Consider the following 15743-nt stretch of genomic DNA (forward strand, 5'->3'; position numbering starts at 1 on the left):
CAGGGGTGGGAGCAAGGGATGAAGTGGGGGGTGAGGGGCATGGAGTGGAAGAGGACTGGGGAATGGAGGGGGCAGGGAGTGGAGGGGAAGGGGGAAACGGGGTGGGGCAGGGAATGGGGGAGTGGATGCATGGAATGGGAGGGGATGGGGACGTGGAGGGGTGGGGGGGGTGAGGAGTGGGGGGGAGGAGAGAGGAGCCAGGGAGGATGTTCTCCCCCTCTACGACCCACCCTGAGCAAAGCCTTGGTTGAAGGCACTCACCACAGGAGCTCTTCTCGGTCTCCACACGCCCCAGAACCCTTCCAGATGTCCAGAGGCCACTTTTGGGCTATCTGGAAACCCTTCCACATGACCCAAAGCCCTTCAGGGCCACCTCAGAGCCTTCCAGATGGCCTAGTGCCCTTCAGGGGCACCCTAAAGCCCTTCCAGGCCACCTCAAAGCCCTTTTTGGGCCATCCTGAAACCCTTCTACGTGACCCAAGGCCTTTTTGAGCCACCTCAAAGCCCTTTTGCATGACCCAAGGCCCTTCAGGGCCCCCACAAAGCCCTTCCAGATACCCAAGGCCGTTTTTGGGTCACCCTAAAGCCCTTCCAGATCCCCAAGGCCCACTTGGGTCACCCCAGAGCCCTTCAGGGCCACCTCAGAGCTTTGCAGCTCACCTTTCAGGGCCTGGGGAGCTTGGTTGGAGGCCTTTGAGAAGTGGCTCCTGGCACCTCTGCACCCTCTGACCTCTCCTGCCCTCCCCCCCAGGTTGCTCACTTCTCCAAGTACGGCCTGCAGGACTCAGATGAGGAAGAGGAAGATCAAACTGCCAAGGTGGACACCAAGAAGCTCAAAACCACTCCTGTGCCCCCTCCAGGGCTGCTCCCACCCCAGCAGATGGCCCTCAATGGCAAACCAACTCCTCCAGCTCAGGTAGGACAGGAGGGGTCTGGTCTCCAGCTGGGAAGTCACCATGTGAGGTGGAGAAGATTTGGTGCCAGGGGTGGGGTTGGAGTGAGGAAGAGCCTGGAAGCCTCAGAGCAGAACCTGGGCCAGCTGAGAAGCTCTTCTGACCTCTCCAGCAGTGCTCTCCTGGGCTCTTGCTGCTTGAGGCCTTCCTTGTGGAGGCTGTGGTGGGCTGGGAAGTGCCTCAGAGATGTTTGCCAGGGGTCTGGAAGGCAACTTCAGGGTCTGGGAGAGCTGCCTGGAGCCAGCGAGGCCTGGACAGGACCTCCCAGGGATGGAGTCCAACTCTGCTGTGTGGCAGAGCTCACCAAGGTGCTGCTGTCCAGGGGAGCCCTGGCATGGGCTGGCATGGGCAGGCCTTGGAGGGATGGAGGCCAAGCATGGCCCCAGCCCTGCCCCAGCACCACCCACCCATGGCCCCAGCACCACAGCTCTGCCCCTTGCCAGCCCCTCCAGCCATGGCCACTGCACCACTGCCCTGGGCAGCCTGGCACAGGCCTGGGCAAGCCTCCAGGGGCACAAAGTGCTCCTCAGGCACAAGCTCCACCTGCCCTGGCACAGCCTGAGCCCATCTCCTCTGGGCACAGCCCTCAGCACAGAGCTTGGCCCCAGCTGGCTCCAGGCTGCTGCCAGGCAGCAGAAGGCTGAGGCTGGTGCTGAGGAGCAGCAGAGGCAGCAGCAGGGCACTGCTTGGCCACAGCCAGGGGTGCCAGGGAGCTGCAGAGCCCCACAAGGGCTGCCCTCAGCCTCCTCTGCTGCAGCCTCAGCCCTGCCCCAGCTCCCTCAGCTGCTCCTCACAGCTCCTGCACAGCCTCCTCCTGCTCCTCCACACCCTTGCCCAGCTCTGCTGCCCTGCTCTGTGCCCTGCCCCAGCCCCTCCAGCTCCTCCTGCCACTGCTGTGCCCAGCCCTGCCCCCAGCCTGCCAGCTGTGGCCTCCCCAGTGCCCAGCCCAGGCCTTCTCAACCCGGGTTGACCTTTGGAAGCTCTTCCTAGCAGGAGCAGGAGCTCACAGGATGCTCCAAACTCATTCTCCTTCGTGGTTGACACCAAAAGGATGAGAGGAGAAGGCCTCAGGTTGGCCCAGGGGAGGTTCAGGTTGGACATGAGAGGAAACTTCTTCACTGGAAGGCTTCTCAGAGCCTGGCCCAGGCTGGTGCTGGGAGCCACCTCCTGGCTGCAGAGCCCTGGAGCTGTGCTGCTGAGGGCCTTGGTCTGGCTGCAGCCTGGGGAGGGGGAGGGGGAGGTTGGACTCCATTGCCTCAAAGTTCTTCTCCAGCCCAAACGATTCTAAGCTCTGGGAGCTGAAGAGTCACTGCTGGAGCTGAGTGGCCTTCAGGAGGGCATCTCCAAGCCTTGGCTGCTCCTCACTGCATCTTGCCCTCCTCCATGCCAGGGCTCAGCTGCCCTCTGAACCCAGCGTGGGCCTCTGCTGCTGCCTGCCCTGACCTCTTCCCTCTCTCTGCAGAGCCCCGAGGTGGAGCAGCTGGGCAGGGTGGTGGAGCTGGACAGTGACATGGCAGACATCACCCAGGAGCCTGCCCAGGAGCTGGGAGGAGAAGACAGCCTGGCAGAGGAGCAGGAGGCTGTGCCAGCCTCTACCCACATCGCCTCCACCCTGGGGGTCAACCCTTACGTCCTGCAGGTGGGTGCAGGGCAGAGCCCTCCTGGGGGGGACTTCTCCAGCACCACTCAGGTGCCTTCCTCAGCTCTCTATCCACCAGCTTGTGCTGAACCTCACATCTGGAGAGGGATCCCAACCTGGGCAGCTCAACCTGCTGCTGGTGCTGCTGGCAGGGCACCTCTGGAGCCCAGTCTGGCCAGGGACACCCACAGCAGCTTGCCCAGGGGCACCATGGCTGAGGGGGTTGGGAGCTCTGCACAGGAGAGACTCCACAACCTCTCTGGGCAGCCTGGGGCAGGGTTTGAGCACCCTCAAGCCAAGGAGTTTCTCCTCAGCTTCAGCTGGAGGCCTCCCCTGGGCTCTCTCCAGCACTTCCCAGGCCCCTGCAGCTGCTCAGCCCAGCCCTGGCCCCAGCACTGCAGCTGTGCCCTGGCCAGGGCAGAGCAGAGGGCAGCAGAACCTCCCTCGAGGCCACACTCTCTTAGTTATGCCCTCCAGGAGACCTTTGGCCTTCTTAGCCACCAGGGCACTTCACTGCCACATGGGCAACTTGAGCCTCTCTCTGCTGGGCAGAGGCTGAGGGCCAGGGGAGGGCAGCAGAGCTGGGCAGGGCTGTGGGGAAGGCTGTGGGGAAGCTGTGAGGAGCAGCTGAGGGCCCTGGGGCTGGGAGCCTGCAGCAGAGCAGCCCCAGAGGGCATCTGAGCAGTGCTCAGCAGGAGCTGGAGGGGCTGTGGGGGCAAGGGGCTGGGGGCTGGCAGCTGCTGAGTGCTGCCCAGGGGCAAGGGGCAGGAAGTGGCAGGCAGGAGGTGGCATCAGGAGCAACTTGCTGGAGCTCATCATCATCACCTCCCAAGCTTGAAGCCCTCCAGGACCTCCTGTCCTCCTCCTCCTCCTCCTCCTCTCCTGGCCTGCTCTGCCCTGAGCTGGTTGCTTGGCCTCATCTCCGAGGGGCAGAAGTTCTCCTGCTTGTCCAGAGGTCCCTGAGCTCCTCCTCAAGTGTGGCTTTCATCTGTCACTCAGATCATGAAGGCTTCTCTGCTGGCTGATGAGGATGACCTGGATCTGATCCTGGATCATGGCCACCTCGGGAAGCCACCTCAGCAGCTGGACACCTCCCAGGAGCTCTGCTCTCCCAGGCTCCCCATCTCCAGGGCCCATGGCCAGAAGAGAGCCTCAGGTATTGTGAGCTGGGGCTGAAGGGGCTTGGAGCACCTCCTGCTCCCCTCCTCCTGCTCCCCTCCTCCTCCTCCTCCTCCTGCTCCCCTCCTCCTCCTCCTCCTGCTCCCCTCCTCCTCCTCCTCCTGCTCCCCTCCTCCTCCTCCTCCTGCTCCCCTCCTCCTCCTCCTCCTGCTCCCCTCCTCCTCCTCCTCCTGCTCCCCTCCTCCTCCTCCTCCTGCTCCCCTCCTCCTCTGCTGCTGTGTCCAGCTGGGGATATTTTCTGCCCTGGAAGGGTGCTCCAGAGGTGCCTTAAGTTCCCCCTCGCTGTGCCTGGTCCCCCGTGGCCACTGGCCTGGGCCAGCAGAGGGCAGCTCCTGGGGGTTCTCTGAGCCCAGCCCTGTGCCCACTCCAGTTGGGCACCTCGGGAGGAGGAACAGCTCTGACAGCTTCACCAGGGCCACTTCCAGCCTGTGGCCTTCCATCCCCAGCAGGCACCACCCAGAGCTCGTTCCTGGTCCTTCTGGACATCCCCAAAGCCCTTGGCCTGGTTCCTCACCAGCTAGAGGGTGGTGGCCAATGGCTGGGTGGCCGTGGGGGGGTGGGTGACAGGAGGTGGAACTCGAGGTCCATGCTGGGCCCAGGGCTGCTCAGTGCCTTCGTCAGGGATGTGGTGCAGGAGACACCAGGCTGAGGGCTGGGATCCAGCCAGGGGCACTGGGAGGGGTTGGAGGTGTAGAACCAGGGGAGCCTCAGGGGGGGCAGCAGGGCCAAGGGCCAGGTCCTGCAGCTGGCACAGCCCTGGGGCACAGCCAGGCTGGAGAGCAGCCCTGGGCAGAGGGCAGCTGCAGGGCTGGGGCAGCTCTGGGGAGGGCAGGGAGCTGCTGGGGCAGGGCCAGAGCAGGCCACAGCCATGCTGGCAGGGCTGGCAACCCTCTGCTGGCAGGCCAGGCTGGCACAGCTGGGGGTGCCCAGCCCGGAGCAGGCTCCAGGGACACCTTGTGGGGGCCTGGCAGGGCTGGAAGGGGCCCAGGAGAGAGCTGGGCACAGAGGTTGGAGCAGGAGCTGCTGGGGCAGGCCAAGGGGGAGGCTTTGGAGCTGCAGCAGAGAAGCTGTGCAGGAGGAGGGAGGAAGTTGTGCAGCAGGAGGCTGGGCAGAGCCTGTGCCAGGGCAGCCAGAGAGGTTGGCAGCTGCCCCCTGGCTGGCAGCAGCCCAGGGCAGGGGGTTTGGGCTCTGAGCTGCCTGCTCTGCCTGGGGCTGGCCCTGCTGGCTGCAGGCTGGGATGGACGAGCCTGGGAGGTGCCTCCTGCCCAACCCATGCCAAGACTCCCTCACCTCTGCAGGTGCCCCCAGCCCATGCCACCCTGCCCTTCACCCTCCCTCTCCTCTCTCTCTCTCTCTCTCCGCAGTCGGTGGCCTGCTCCAGTCCAAATTCGCCAGCCTCTTCCACCCCCCCGCCGCTGCTCCTCAAGCGCTGAAGGCTCTGCAGGCTCCGGGCAGCCCTCCCCCGCCGGGGCCGTGGTCTGCAGCCCCTCCCCTGTCGCCGTTAGCCGCCAGCGTCTCGCTGCCCGCGGCCCCCCCCGAGCTGGCGCTGCGGGCGGTGGGGGTGCGGCGGCAGCAGGGGCTGGTGCCGCTGGAGGTCTCCATCGCCTACGGCAAGGGCAGGCTGCTGATGGACATGGGGCTCTTCATGGGGCGCTCCTTCCGCGTGGGCTGGGCACCCTGCTGGACCCTGGCACACTGCGGGCAGCGCCTGGGCAGCGCCCCCGCGCAGCGCCCCCTGCCGGAGCGCCGCCTGCCTGCGCCCGCCGCGGCGTGAGTACCGCCGGGGCTCTGCTCCGAGCCGGGGCTGGGCACTCGGAGCTCTCCTCCAGCCCCCGGGGGGGCTCTGTGGGTGCGGGTCAGGAGCTTCCCCTCCAGGGTCATCACATCCAAGCTCCTAAAGGGCTTCTCTGGCTCCTGGGGGGGCTCTGTGGGTGCAGGTCAGGAACTTCCCCTCCAGGATCATCACATCCAACCTTCTAAAGGGCTTCTCCGGCTCCTGGGGGGGCTCTGTGGGTGCAGGTCAGGAACTTCCCCTCCAGGATCATCACATCCAAGCTCCTAAAGGGCTTCTCCGGCTCCTGGGGGGGCTCTGTGGGTGCAGGTCAGGAGCTTCCCCTCCAGGATCATCACATCCAAGCTCCTAAAGGGCTTCTCCGGCTCCTGGGGGGGCTCTGTGGGTGCAGGTCAGGAACTTCCCCTCCAGGATCATCACATCCAAGCTCCTAAAGGGCTTCTCTGGCTCCTGGGGGAGCTCTGTGGGTGGAGGTGAAGGTCTTCCCCTCCAGGATCATCATATCCAAGCTTCTAAAGGGCTTCTCTGGCTCCTGGGGGGGCTCTGTGGGTGGAGGTGAAGATCTTCCCCTCCAGGATCATCATATCCAAGCTTCTAAAGGGCTTCTCCAGCTCCTGGGGGGGCTCTGTGGGTGCAGGTCACTGACTTGACCTCTTAGGAGGTTGGACCTGATGAACTCAGAGGTCTTCTCCAGCCCTCGTGGGGATTCTGTGGTTGGAGATCAAGAACTTGGCCTTTAGAAGGTTGATCTTGGTGGTCTTGGAGGTCTCCCTCAACCTTCCTGGTGGTTCTGTCATTGTAGGTCAATAGTTTGGCCTTTAGGAGGTTGGAGTTGATCTTGGAGGTGTCTCCCAACCTTCATTGTGATTCTGTGGTTGGAGGTCAATGACTTCATCAAGTCCAACCTCCTAAAGGACCTCTCCAGCCCTCGTGGTGGTTGGAGGTCAAGAACTTGGCTTGAAAGTTGGAGCTGATGATCCCAGAGGTCTTCTCCAACCCTCAAAGCCTTGTTGGGTTGATGCTTCCCTCCCTGCCTGAGCTCTGGTCACAGGCTGTCCTCTGGGGAGCTGGAGGCACCCAGCTCAGCGAGCCTCTGCCTTCTGCAGAGCTGCACCATGGCCCCAAGGCCTTCAGAGGGTGCTGCTGCCCTTGGCTGCTGTCCCCGGGGCCAGGGCCAGGCAGGGAGCTTGGCTGCAGCCCCAGGCTGGGTGCTGGAGCTCAGCTGTGCTTGGGCACCCAGCCCAGACCTGCTTCCACCTTCTCCTTCCCTCCAGGCTCTCGGAGTCTCCTTTCAAGGTTCACTTGGAGAAGCTGAGCTTGGCCCAGCAGGAGGGGGCTGGAGCCCAGCAGCTCTACCTCACCCCCCTGGAGATCAAACTGAAGCACAGCACTGTCCACATGGACCAGCCCTGCCCCCTCCTGGCACCCAACCCTGGCGTGGCTGCTGTCCACGACTATGCCAGCTGGGTCAGGAAGGCAGCTGAGGACTCTGCTGGGGCAGAAGGTGAGGCTGGGATCCTCCTGCTCACTGAGGCTGTGTCCTGCTCAGGTGCCAGCAGAGCAAGGCCTTGAGCCTCTCTGGTCCTGTCTGCCACATCCCTGCAGGCTGTGGAGCTGAGGGCCAGGGGTTGGTGGTGCCCTGGGGCACTGCTGGGGCCATGCTTGGACTCAGGTCCAGGCCTTCAGCTGGAATCTCCCAGGTGTGGGCAGCAGCGAGGAGAGAGCCCAGGGGAGGCTGGGGGCAGGCTGAGGGCACAGAGCAGGGCAGCAGAGCTGGGCAAGGGTGTGGAGGAGCAGGAGGAGGCTGTGCAGGAGCTGTGAGGAGCAGCTGAGGGAGCTGGGGCAGGGCTGAGGCTGCAGCAGAGGAGGCTGAGGGCAGCCCTTGTGGGGCTCTGCAGCTCCCTGGCACCCCTGGCTGTGGCCAAGCAGTGCCCTGCTGCTGCCTCTGCTGCTCCTCAGCACCAGCCTCAGCCTTCTGCTGCCTGGCAGCAGCCTGGAGCCAGCTGGGGCCAAGCTCTGTGCTGAGGGCTGTGCCCAGAGGAGATGGGCTCAGGCTGTGCCAGGGCAGGTGGAGCTTGTGCCTGAGGAGCACTTTGTGGCCCTGGAGGCTTGCCCAGGCCTGTGCCAGGCTGCCCAGGGCAGTGGTGCAGTGCCCATGGCTGGAGGGGGTTGGGAGCTGTGGTGCTGAGGCCGTGGGTGGGTGGTGCTGGGCAGGGCTGGGGCCATGCTTGGCCTCCATCCCCTTGGGGGTCTTCTCCAGCCCATTCCGTGGCTGTTGCCAGCATCAACCTGGTGCACCTCTGCCACCTGCCTAAGGCCTTTTGCCTTCAGCGGTGCCCTGGGGGGTGTTGCCCTCCTCTGGACTCCCTCACCCCCATTCCTGTTCCCAAGTGTCCCTTCCAGGACCTTCTCCAGCTCCTCTCCTCTCTCCCACCCTGCTGACCTCTCTCTCTCCCTCTGTCTCTCACAGGAGCTGTGGTCAGAGCCTGGTGCCTGGCGTGGACCCTGTGCGAGGCGCTGTGGGGCAGGCTGCCAGGGCTGGCTGGCAGCCCGGACCCCCCCCCGGGGCACAGCCCGGAGCCGCCGCGGGGGCACAGCCTGGCAGAGCCGCGGGGGCACAGCCTGGCACTGCAGCGCCGCGGAGCCTTCTCCCGCTGGCTCTCTGCCGCCGCCGCCGCCCGCGTCCAGCAGGAGGTGTCCCTGGCACCCCGCGGCCACCACCTCGACGCCGTCTTCAGCTACCTGACTGCCAGCAGGGTGGGGGAGGCCTGCAGGCTGGCACAGCAGGCAGGTGAGTGCCCTCCTGGCAGCGCCCTCCTGGCAGCGCCCTCCTGGCAGTTCCCTCCTGGCAGTTCCCTCCTGGCAGCCCCTTCCTGGCAGCTCCTTCCTGGCAGCTCCTTCCTGGCAGCCCCTTCCTGGCAGCCCCTTCCTGGCAGCTCCTTCCTGGCAGCCCCCTCCTGGCATCCCCTTCCTGGCAGCGCCCTCCTGGCAGCCCCCTTCCTGGCAGCCCCTTCCTGGCAGCCCCCTTCCTGGCAGCCCCCTTCCTGGCAGCCCCCTTCCTGTCAGCCCCCTTCCTGGCAGCCCCCTTCCTGGCAGCCCCTTCCTGGCAGCCCCCTTCCTGGCAGCCCCTTCCTGGCATCCCCTTCCTGGCAGCGCCCTCCTGGCAGCCCCCTTCCTGGCAGCCCCTTCCTGGCAGCCCCTTCCTGGCAGCCCCTTCCTGGCAGCCCCCTTCCTGGCAGCCCCCTTCCTGGCAGCCCCTTCCTGGCAGCCCCCTTCCTGGCAGCCCCCTTCCTGGCAGCCCCCTTCCTGGCAGCCCCCTTCCTGGCAGCCCCCTTCCTGGCAGCCCCCTTCCTGGCAGCCCCCTCCTGGCATCCCTCTCCTGGCATCCCTCTCCTGGCATCCCTCTCCTGGCAGCCCCTTCCTGCCTCCCTCGGAGGTGCTTGGAGGTCTCCCCTCTGGAGTGGGTTCCTTTAAGGTCTCTCCCTGGAGGTCCTTGGGGCCCCCCCCTAGAGGGAGGTCCCTTTTGGGGTGCCCCTCTCTTGAGGTCCCCTTTGGAGTGTCTCCTGGAGGTTCCTTTCAGGGTGCCCCCTGGAAGGGATCTCTTTTGGGGTGCTCCTCTTCGGGTCCCCCCTGGAGGAGGTCCCTTTTGGGGTGCTCCTCTTTGGGTCTCCCCCCGGAGGAAGTCCCTTTTGGGGTGCTCCCCTTTGGGTCCCCCCCTGGAGGAGGTCCCTTTTGGGGTGCTCCTCTTTGGGTCTCCCCCCGGAGGAGGTCCCTTTTGGGGTGCTCCTCTTTGGGTCTCCCCCCGGAGGAGGTCCCTTTTGGGGTGCTCCTCTTCGGGTCCCCCCTGGAGGAGGTCCCTTTTGGGGTGCTCCTCTTTGGGTCTCCCCCCGGAGGAGGTCCCTTTTGGGGTGCTCCTCTTTGGGTCCCCCCCGGAGGAGGTCCCTTTTGGGGTGCTCCTCTTTGGGTCCCCCCCGGAGGAGGTCCCTTTTGGGGTGCTCCTCTTTGGGTCTCCCCCCGGAGGAGGTCCCTTTTGGGGTGCTCCTCTTTGGGTCTCCCCCCGGAGGAGGTCCCTTTTGGGGTGCTCCTTTTTGGGTCCCCCCTGGAGGAGGTCCCTTTTGGGGTGCTCCTCTTTGGGTCTCCCCCCGGAGGAGGTCCCTTTTGGGGTGCTCCTCTTTGGGTCCCCCCCGGAGGAGGTCCCTTTTGGGGTGCTCCTCTTTGGGTCCCCCCCGGAGGAGGTCCCTTTTGGGGTGCTCCTCTTTGGGTCTCCCCCCGGAGGAGGTCCCTTTTGGGGTGCTCCTTTTTGGGTCCCCCCCTGGAGGAGGTCCCTTTTGGGGTGCTCCCCTTTGGGATCCACCCTGGAGTTCCTTTTCAAGCTGCCCCCTGGAGAGGCTTCCTTTTTTGGGGGGGTCCATTTCAAGGTGCCTCCCTTTTGGGGTGTCCCCCCTGGAGAGGCCCTTCTCTTGTTGGGGGGGGCCTCTTTTCGGTGGGGGGGCTCTGGAGGGGCTGACCTGGGCTTGTGTCTCTGCCAGGTGACCACAGGCTGGCACTGCTGCTCTCCCAGCTGGCAGGGAGTCAGCCTGTGCGGGACCTGCTGACCATGCAGCTGGTGGACTGGCACAGGCTGCAGGCTGATGCCTTCATCCAGGAGGAGAGGCTCAGGATCTTCGCCCTCCTGGCTGGGAAGCCTGTGAGTGTCTCTGCCCTCCCTGCCCCTCTGCACCCCTCAGGCTCTGGAACTCAACCACAACGGGTGGTGGGCACCAGGAGAGGGGCAGGAGATGTTCTCTGGGAGAGAGGAAGAGTTGGGTGGTGAGGAAGCTCCTGGAGGCCAAGCAGGGCCAGGGCAGGGCCAAGCTCCTGCAGCAGCACAGCTGAGGGGGGACCTGCTGGGGGGCAGCTGCCAGCAGAAGGAGCTGGGGGTGCTGGGGGGGCACAAGGAGGTGCCCAGGAGCCAGCAAGGGGCCCTGGGGGAGCCAAGGAGGCCAAAGGTGTTTGGGGGGCACAGAGCAGAGTGTGGGCAGCAGCAGGGGCAGGGGCAGGGAGGTTCTGCTGCCCTCTGCCCTGCCCTGGGGAGGCCACAGCTGAGTGCTGGGGGCAGGGTTGGGGCTGCCCAGTTCAGAGGCTTGGGAAGGGCTGGAGAGAGCCCAGGGGAGGCTGGGCAGAGGCTGAGGGCCAGGGGAGGGCAGCAGAGCTGGGCAGGGCTGTGGGGAAGGCTGTGGGGAAGCTGTGAGGAGCAGCTGAGGGCCCTGGGGCTGGGAGCCTGCAGCAGAGCAGCCCCAGAGGGCATCTGAGCAGTGCTCAGCAGGAGCTGAAGGGGCTGTGGGGGCAAGGGGCTGGGGGCTGGCAGCTGCTGAGTGCTGCCAAGGGGTGAGGGGCACTGAGTGGCACTCAGGAGGTGGCATCAGGAGCAGGTTGTTTGTTGTGAGGGTGCTGGAGCCAGGCCCAGGCTGCCCAGAGAGGCTGTGGAGCCTCCTCCTGTGCACAGCTTCCAACCCCCCGGGCACAGTGCCCCTGGGCAGGCTGCCCTGAGCTCCAGAGCTCCCTTCCCACCACCCCAGCCTGCTGCTGTTGCCCAGCTGGTCCCTGCTGAGCTCTCTGTGGTGAGTTGGTGCCCTCCTCGTGCCCTGCAGGTGTGGCAGCTGTCGGAGAGGATCAGCATCAACATCTGCTCACAGCTGGACTGGAAGCGCTGCCTCGCCCTGCACCTCTGGTACCTGCTGCCCCCCACAGCCTCCATCTCTGCTGCCCTGGGCATGTATGAGGCAGCATTCCAGGTAGGCAGGGGCACAGCCTGGGCATGAACCTTCCCCCGGTGCTCACTTGGCAGCTGGCACCAAGCTGGGGGGGGGAAGTGACCTGCTGGAGGGGCAGGAGGGAGCTGCAGAAGGCTCTGGGCAGGCTGCAGCCATGGGGGAGGGCAATGGGATGAGGGCACCGAGGGCAAGGGCTGGCACCTGGCCCTGGGGCACAGCAAGCCCAGGAAGGCTCCAGGCTGGGGGCAGAGTGGCTGGAAAGGGCCTGGGGGGTTGGTGGCAGCAGCTGGAGAGCAGCCAGAGGGTGCCCAGGTGGACAAGGAGGGCAGCAGCAGCCTGGCATGGAGCAGCAGTGGTGTGGGCAGCAGGAGCAGGTCAGGGCTTGTGCCCCTGGGCTGGCACTGGGGAGGCCACAGCTGGCAGGCTGTGGGTAGGGCTGGGCACAGCAGTAGCAGGAGGGGCTGGGGCAGGGCAGGTTGGAGTAGATGTCCTCAGGCTGTGCCAGGGCAGGTGGAGCTTGTGCCTGAGGAGCACTTTGTGCCCCTGGAGGCTTGCCCAGGCCTGTGCCAGGCTGCCCAGGGCAGTGGTGCAGTGGCCATGGCTGGAGGGGCTGGCAAGGGGCAGAGCTGTGGTGCTGAGGCCGTGGGTGGGTGGTGCTGGGGCAGGGCTGGGGCCGTGCTTGGCCTCCATCACCTCCCAGCTCTCCTCCCATGCTTCACTTCTGCTGCTGGCTCAGGCTTGGCCTTGGTCTGGCTGCAGCCCAGGGGTGATGGGGAGAAGCTGAGGGACTCCCCTGCTGGCACCTCCTGCAGCTGGCAGCCATCCACATGGCTCTGCCAGTCCCAGCCCTGCCAGGGCCAGGATGGGTTTGGTGCCCCCCTGAGTCCAGCAGGTTCAGGGTTGGCTCTTCCTGGGGTCAGAGGCAGCTCCACACACACCACAGCTCCCCGGGGGAGCCCCTCTGGGGCTTAGCTTGTCTCTTGGTGGGGGTGTTTGCCCTTCAGCCTGGTGCCCACCTGTGCCCACCTGTGTGTGCAGAACAGCCCAGCCAGTGAGAAATATGCCTGCTGCCCTCTGCCACCCTACCTGGAGGACTCTGGCTGCGTCCTGGAAGAGGAGGATCATGGAGGAAGGCCTCTGAGGGATGTCTCCTTCCACCTCTTGAAGCTCTACAGTGACAGGTAGGTGGGGCCCTGGCTCCAGCTCTTCTCAGCCATGCCCTCAGTGCCCACCCCAGGGGCTTCAAAGCACCTTCAGGCTTCCCTTGACACACCCAGAGCTGCTCCTGGCACCTGAGGGGGGCAGGTGCCAGTGGCACTGCTGGAGGTGATCAGAGTGCAGCTCTGGAGAGCATCTGTGGGGTTCTGCTCTGCAGACCCCAGCAAGGCTGGCAGGGTGCTGAGGGGGCTCCAGGAGGTGAGGAGGAGGAGGAGGAAGGGAAGGTTGGTGGCAAGGAAGGCCCTTCCAGAAATGGAGGCATGGGAGGTGGCTGGAGCTGCCTCCAGCCTTCCATGGCCTTTAGGGGTACTTCCAGCCCTCATTCCATGGCCTCTGAAGGTGTCTCCAACCCAAACTCCTCCATGACTCCATGACCTTGGAAGGTGCTTCCAACCCAAACCCTTCCATGACTCCATGACCTCTGAAGGTGCCTCCAACCCAAACCCTTCCATGACCTTGGGAGTTGTCTCCAACCCAAACCCTTCCATGACTCCATGACCTTGGAAGGTGCCTCCAACCCAAACCCTTCCATGACTCCATGACCTTGGAAGGTGCCTCCAACCCAAACCCTTCCATGACTCCATGACCTCTGAAGGTGCCTCCAACCCAAACCCTTCCATGACCTTGGGAGTTGTCTCCAACCCAAACCCTTCCATGACTCCATGACCTTGGAAGGTGCCTCCAACCCAAACCCTTCCATGACTCCATGACCTTGGAAGGTGCCTCCAACCCAAACCCTTCCATGACTCCATGACCTTGGAAGGTGCCTCCAACCCAAACCCTTCCATGACTCCATGACCTTGGAAGGTGCCTCCAACCCAAACCCTTCCATGACTCCATGACCTCTGAAGGTGCCTCCAACCCATCCCACAGCTCCATGCCCGCTGAAGGTGCCCCCAGCCCATCCCCCCCTCATGCCCATGCTGGAGCCCTTCCTCCCCACAGGCACTACGACCTCGACCAGCTGCTGGACCCCCGGAGTGTGACCTCAGACCCCCTGGACTACCGCCTGAGCTGGCACCTCTGGGAGGTGCTGAGGGCCCTCAACTTCACCCACCTGGGCCAGCAGAGCCAGGGAGTGCTGAACGTGGGCTATGCTGCCCAGCTGGAGAGCGAAGGCCTCTGGGAGTGGAGCATCTTCATCCTCCTCCACCAGCCAGACCCCCGGTGAGTGCCTGCGGGGCCAGCCCTGCCCCTGCTGCCCTGCCCTGCAGCTGGGCACAGCTGCCACAGCTCCCTGCCCCCAGCGCCCTGGCAGCCAGGGCTGGCTCGGAGCAGCTCCTGCCCGTGGGCTGGGCCTCTGCAGCTGCTCCTCCCCTTTCTGGCCTCAGGTGGTCTCCTCTTCCTCTGTCTGGCTTTGAGTCATCTCCTCCTTCTCCTCCTCTTCCTCTTGTCTGGCTTTGAGTTATCTCCTCCTCCTCCTCCTCCTTCTCTGTCTGGCTTTGGGTCATCTTCTCCTCCTCCTCCTCCTTCTCTGTCTGGCTTTGAGTCATCTCCTCCTTCTTCTCCTCTTCCTCTTGTCTGGCTTTGAGTCATCTCCTCCTTCTCCTCCTCCTCCCTCTCTGTCTGGCTTTGGGTCATCTCCTTCTTCTCTGTCTGGCTTTGGGTCATCTCCTCCTCCTCCTCCTTCTTCTCTGTCTGGCTTTGGGTCATCTCCTCCTCCTTCTCCTCCTCCTCCTCCTCCTTTGTCTGTCTCTGGGTTTCCAACATCTGAGTTGTCTCTGCCTCAGTGGCCAAGCTGAGAGCAGAGCTGGGGTTGGAAGGACCTTGGAGCTCATCTCCCTGCAGGCAGCAGGGCCAGCCCCAGCAGAGCAGGTGTGGTGCTGGAGCCAGGCCCCAGCCTGTCCCCTCTGTCCCCTGCCAGGCTGCGGGAGAAGGCGGTGCGGGAGCTGCTGAGTCGCCACTGCCAGCTGCAGGAGAGCCCTGAGGGCTGGGCCAAGGAGACCTTCCTCACCCAGAGGCTCTGTGTGCCCCCAGCCTGGATCCACGAGGCCAAGGCAGTCCGAGCCAGGGTGGAGGGGGACAAGCACAAGGAGGCTTTCTTCTTGTTCAAGGCTGGCCACTGGAACCAGTGCCACAGGCTGGTGGTCAGGCACCTGGCCTCAGGTGAGGCTCCTCTGCTGCTGCCTCCTCCCTCCAGCAGGCCAAGCTGGGGGGTGCTCGGTGGGGGCAGCAGGGGGAGGCTTCAGAGCAGCTTTGGCTGTAGGGCAGAGGGTGGTGGAGGATTCCCTCCACTCCATGGAGAGCCTTTCCCAGCCCTGTGGAGGAGCTTCTCCTCCCTCTGGGGACCCTTCTCCTCCCTCTGGGGACCCTTCTCCTCCCTCTGGGGACCCTTCTCCTCCCTCTGGAGACCCTTCTCCTCCCTCTGGGGACCCTTCTCCTCCCTCTGGGGACCCTTCTCCTCCCTCTGGGGACCCTTCTCCTCCCTCTGGGGACCCTTCTCCTCCCTCTGGGGACCCTTCTCCTCCCTCTGGGGACCCTTCTCCTCCTAAAGAGCCTTTCCCAGCCCTGTGAAGGAGCTTCTCCCCCTCCTGGGGAGCCTTCTCCCCCTCCTGGGGAGCCTTCTCCTCCTCCTGGGGAGCCTTCTCCTCCTCCTGGGGAGCCTTCTCCTCCTCCTGGGGAGCCTTCTCCTCCTCCTGGGGAGCCTTCTCCTCCTCCTGGGGAGCCTTCTCCTCCTCCTGGGGAGCCTTCTCCTCCTCCTGGGGAGCCTTCTCCTCCTCCTGGGGAGCCTTCTCCTCCTCCTGGGGAGCCTTCTCCTCCTCCTGGGGAGCCTTCTCCTCCTCCTGGGGAGCCTTCTCCTCCCGGGCACAAGCCCTGCCCCTGCTGCCCACACCACTGCTGCTCCATGCCAGGCTGCTGCTGCCCCTGCTGGCCCCCCCCAGCTGCTCTCCAGCAGAACCTCCTGACTCTGCCTGCTGACCCCAATCCCTTGCACACCTCCCTGGGGCACCAGCAGCAGCTCTGCCTCTTAGCAGCTAAGGCTGTGGAGATGCCAGGAGGGTCTGGCCTGGTCCTTCACCTCCTGTCCTCTCCAGATGCCATCATCAATGAGAACTACAAGTACCTGAAGGGCTTCCTGGAGGACCTGGCCCCACCAGAGAGAAGTTCTCTGATCCAGGAGTGGGAGCTGGCAGGCCTGGTCTACCTTGACTACATCCTGGTGATTGAGATGGTGGACAGGATCCAGCAGGTAACAGCTGCAGCCTCTG

General features: G+C 64.7%; 1 protein-coding gene across 1 annotated transcript in view; it reads left to right on the top strand.

Moving 5' to 3' along the window:
* Nucleotides 1–15743, top strand: part of NUP98 (nucleoporin 98 and 96 precursor) — a 43546-nt gene that overhangs the window by 24878 nt on the left and 2925 nt on the right. The window contains exons 20-31 of the mRNA XM_064144128.1: nt 752–916; nt 2416–2592; nt 3592–3748; nt 5136–5541; nt 6838–7067; nt 8034–8354; nt 10093–10250; nt 11194–11337; nt 12355–12497; nt 13480–13701; nt 14399–14640; nt 15570–15724. Of these exons, the coding sequence (XP_064000198.1) occupies nt 752–916; nt 2416–2592; nt 3592–3748; nt 5136–5541; nt 6838–7067; nt 8034–8354; nt 10093–10250; nt 11194–11337; nt 12355–12497; nt 13480–13701; nt 14399–14640; nt 15570–15724 (2520 nt within the window). The remainder of the gene's footprint in view (nt 1–751; nt 917–2415; nt 2593–3591; nt 3749–5135; nt 5542–6837; nt 7068–8033; nt 8355–10092; nt 10251–11193; nt 11338–12354; nt 12498–13479; nt 13702–14398; nt 14641–15569; nt 15725–15743) is intronic.

The sequence above is a fragment of the Pogoniulus pusillus genome, chromosome 6, assembly GCF_015220805.1.
Source record: "Pogoniulus pusillus isolate bPogPus1 chromosome 6, bPogPus1.pri, whole genome shotgun sequence".
NCBI lineage: Eukaryota > Metazoa > Chordata > Aves > Piciformes > Lybiidae > Pogoniulus > Pogoniulus pusillus.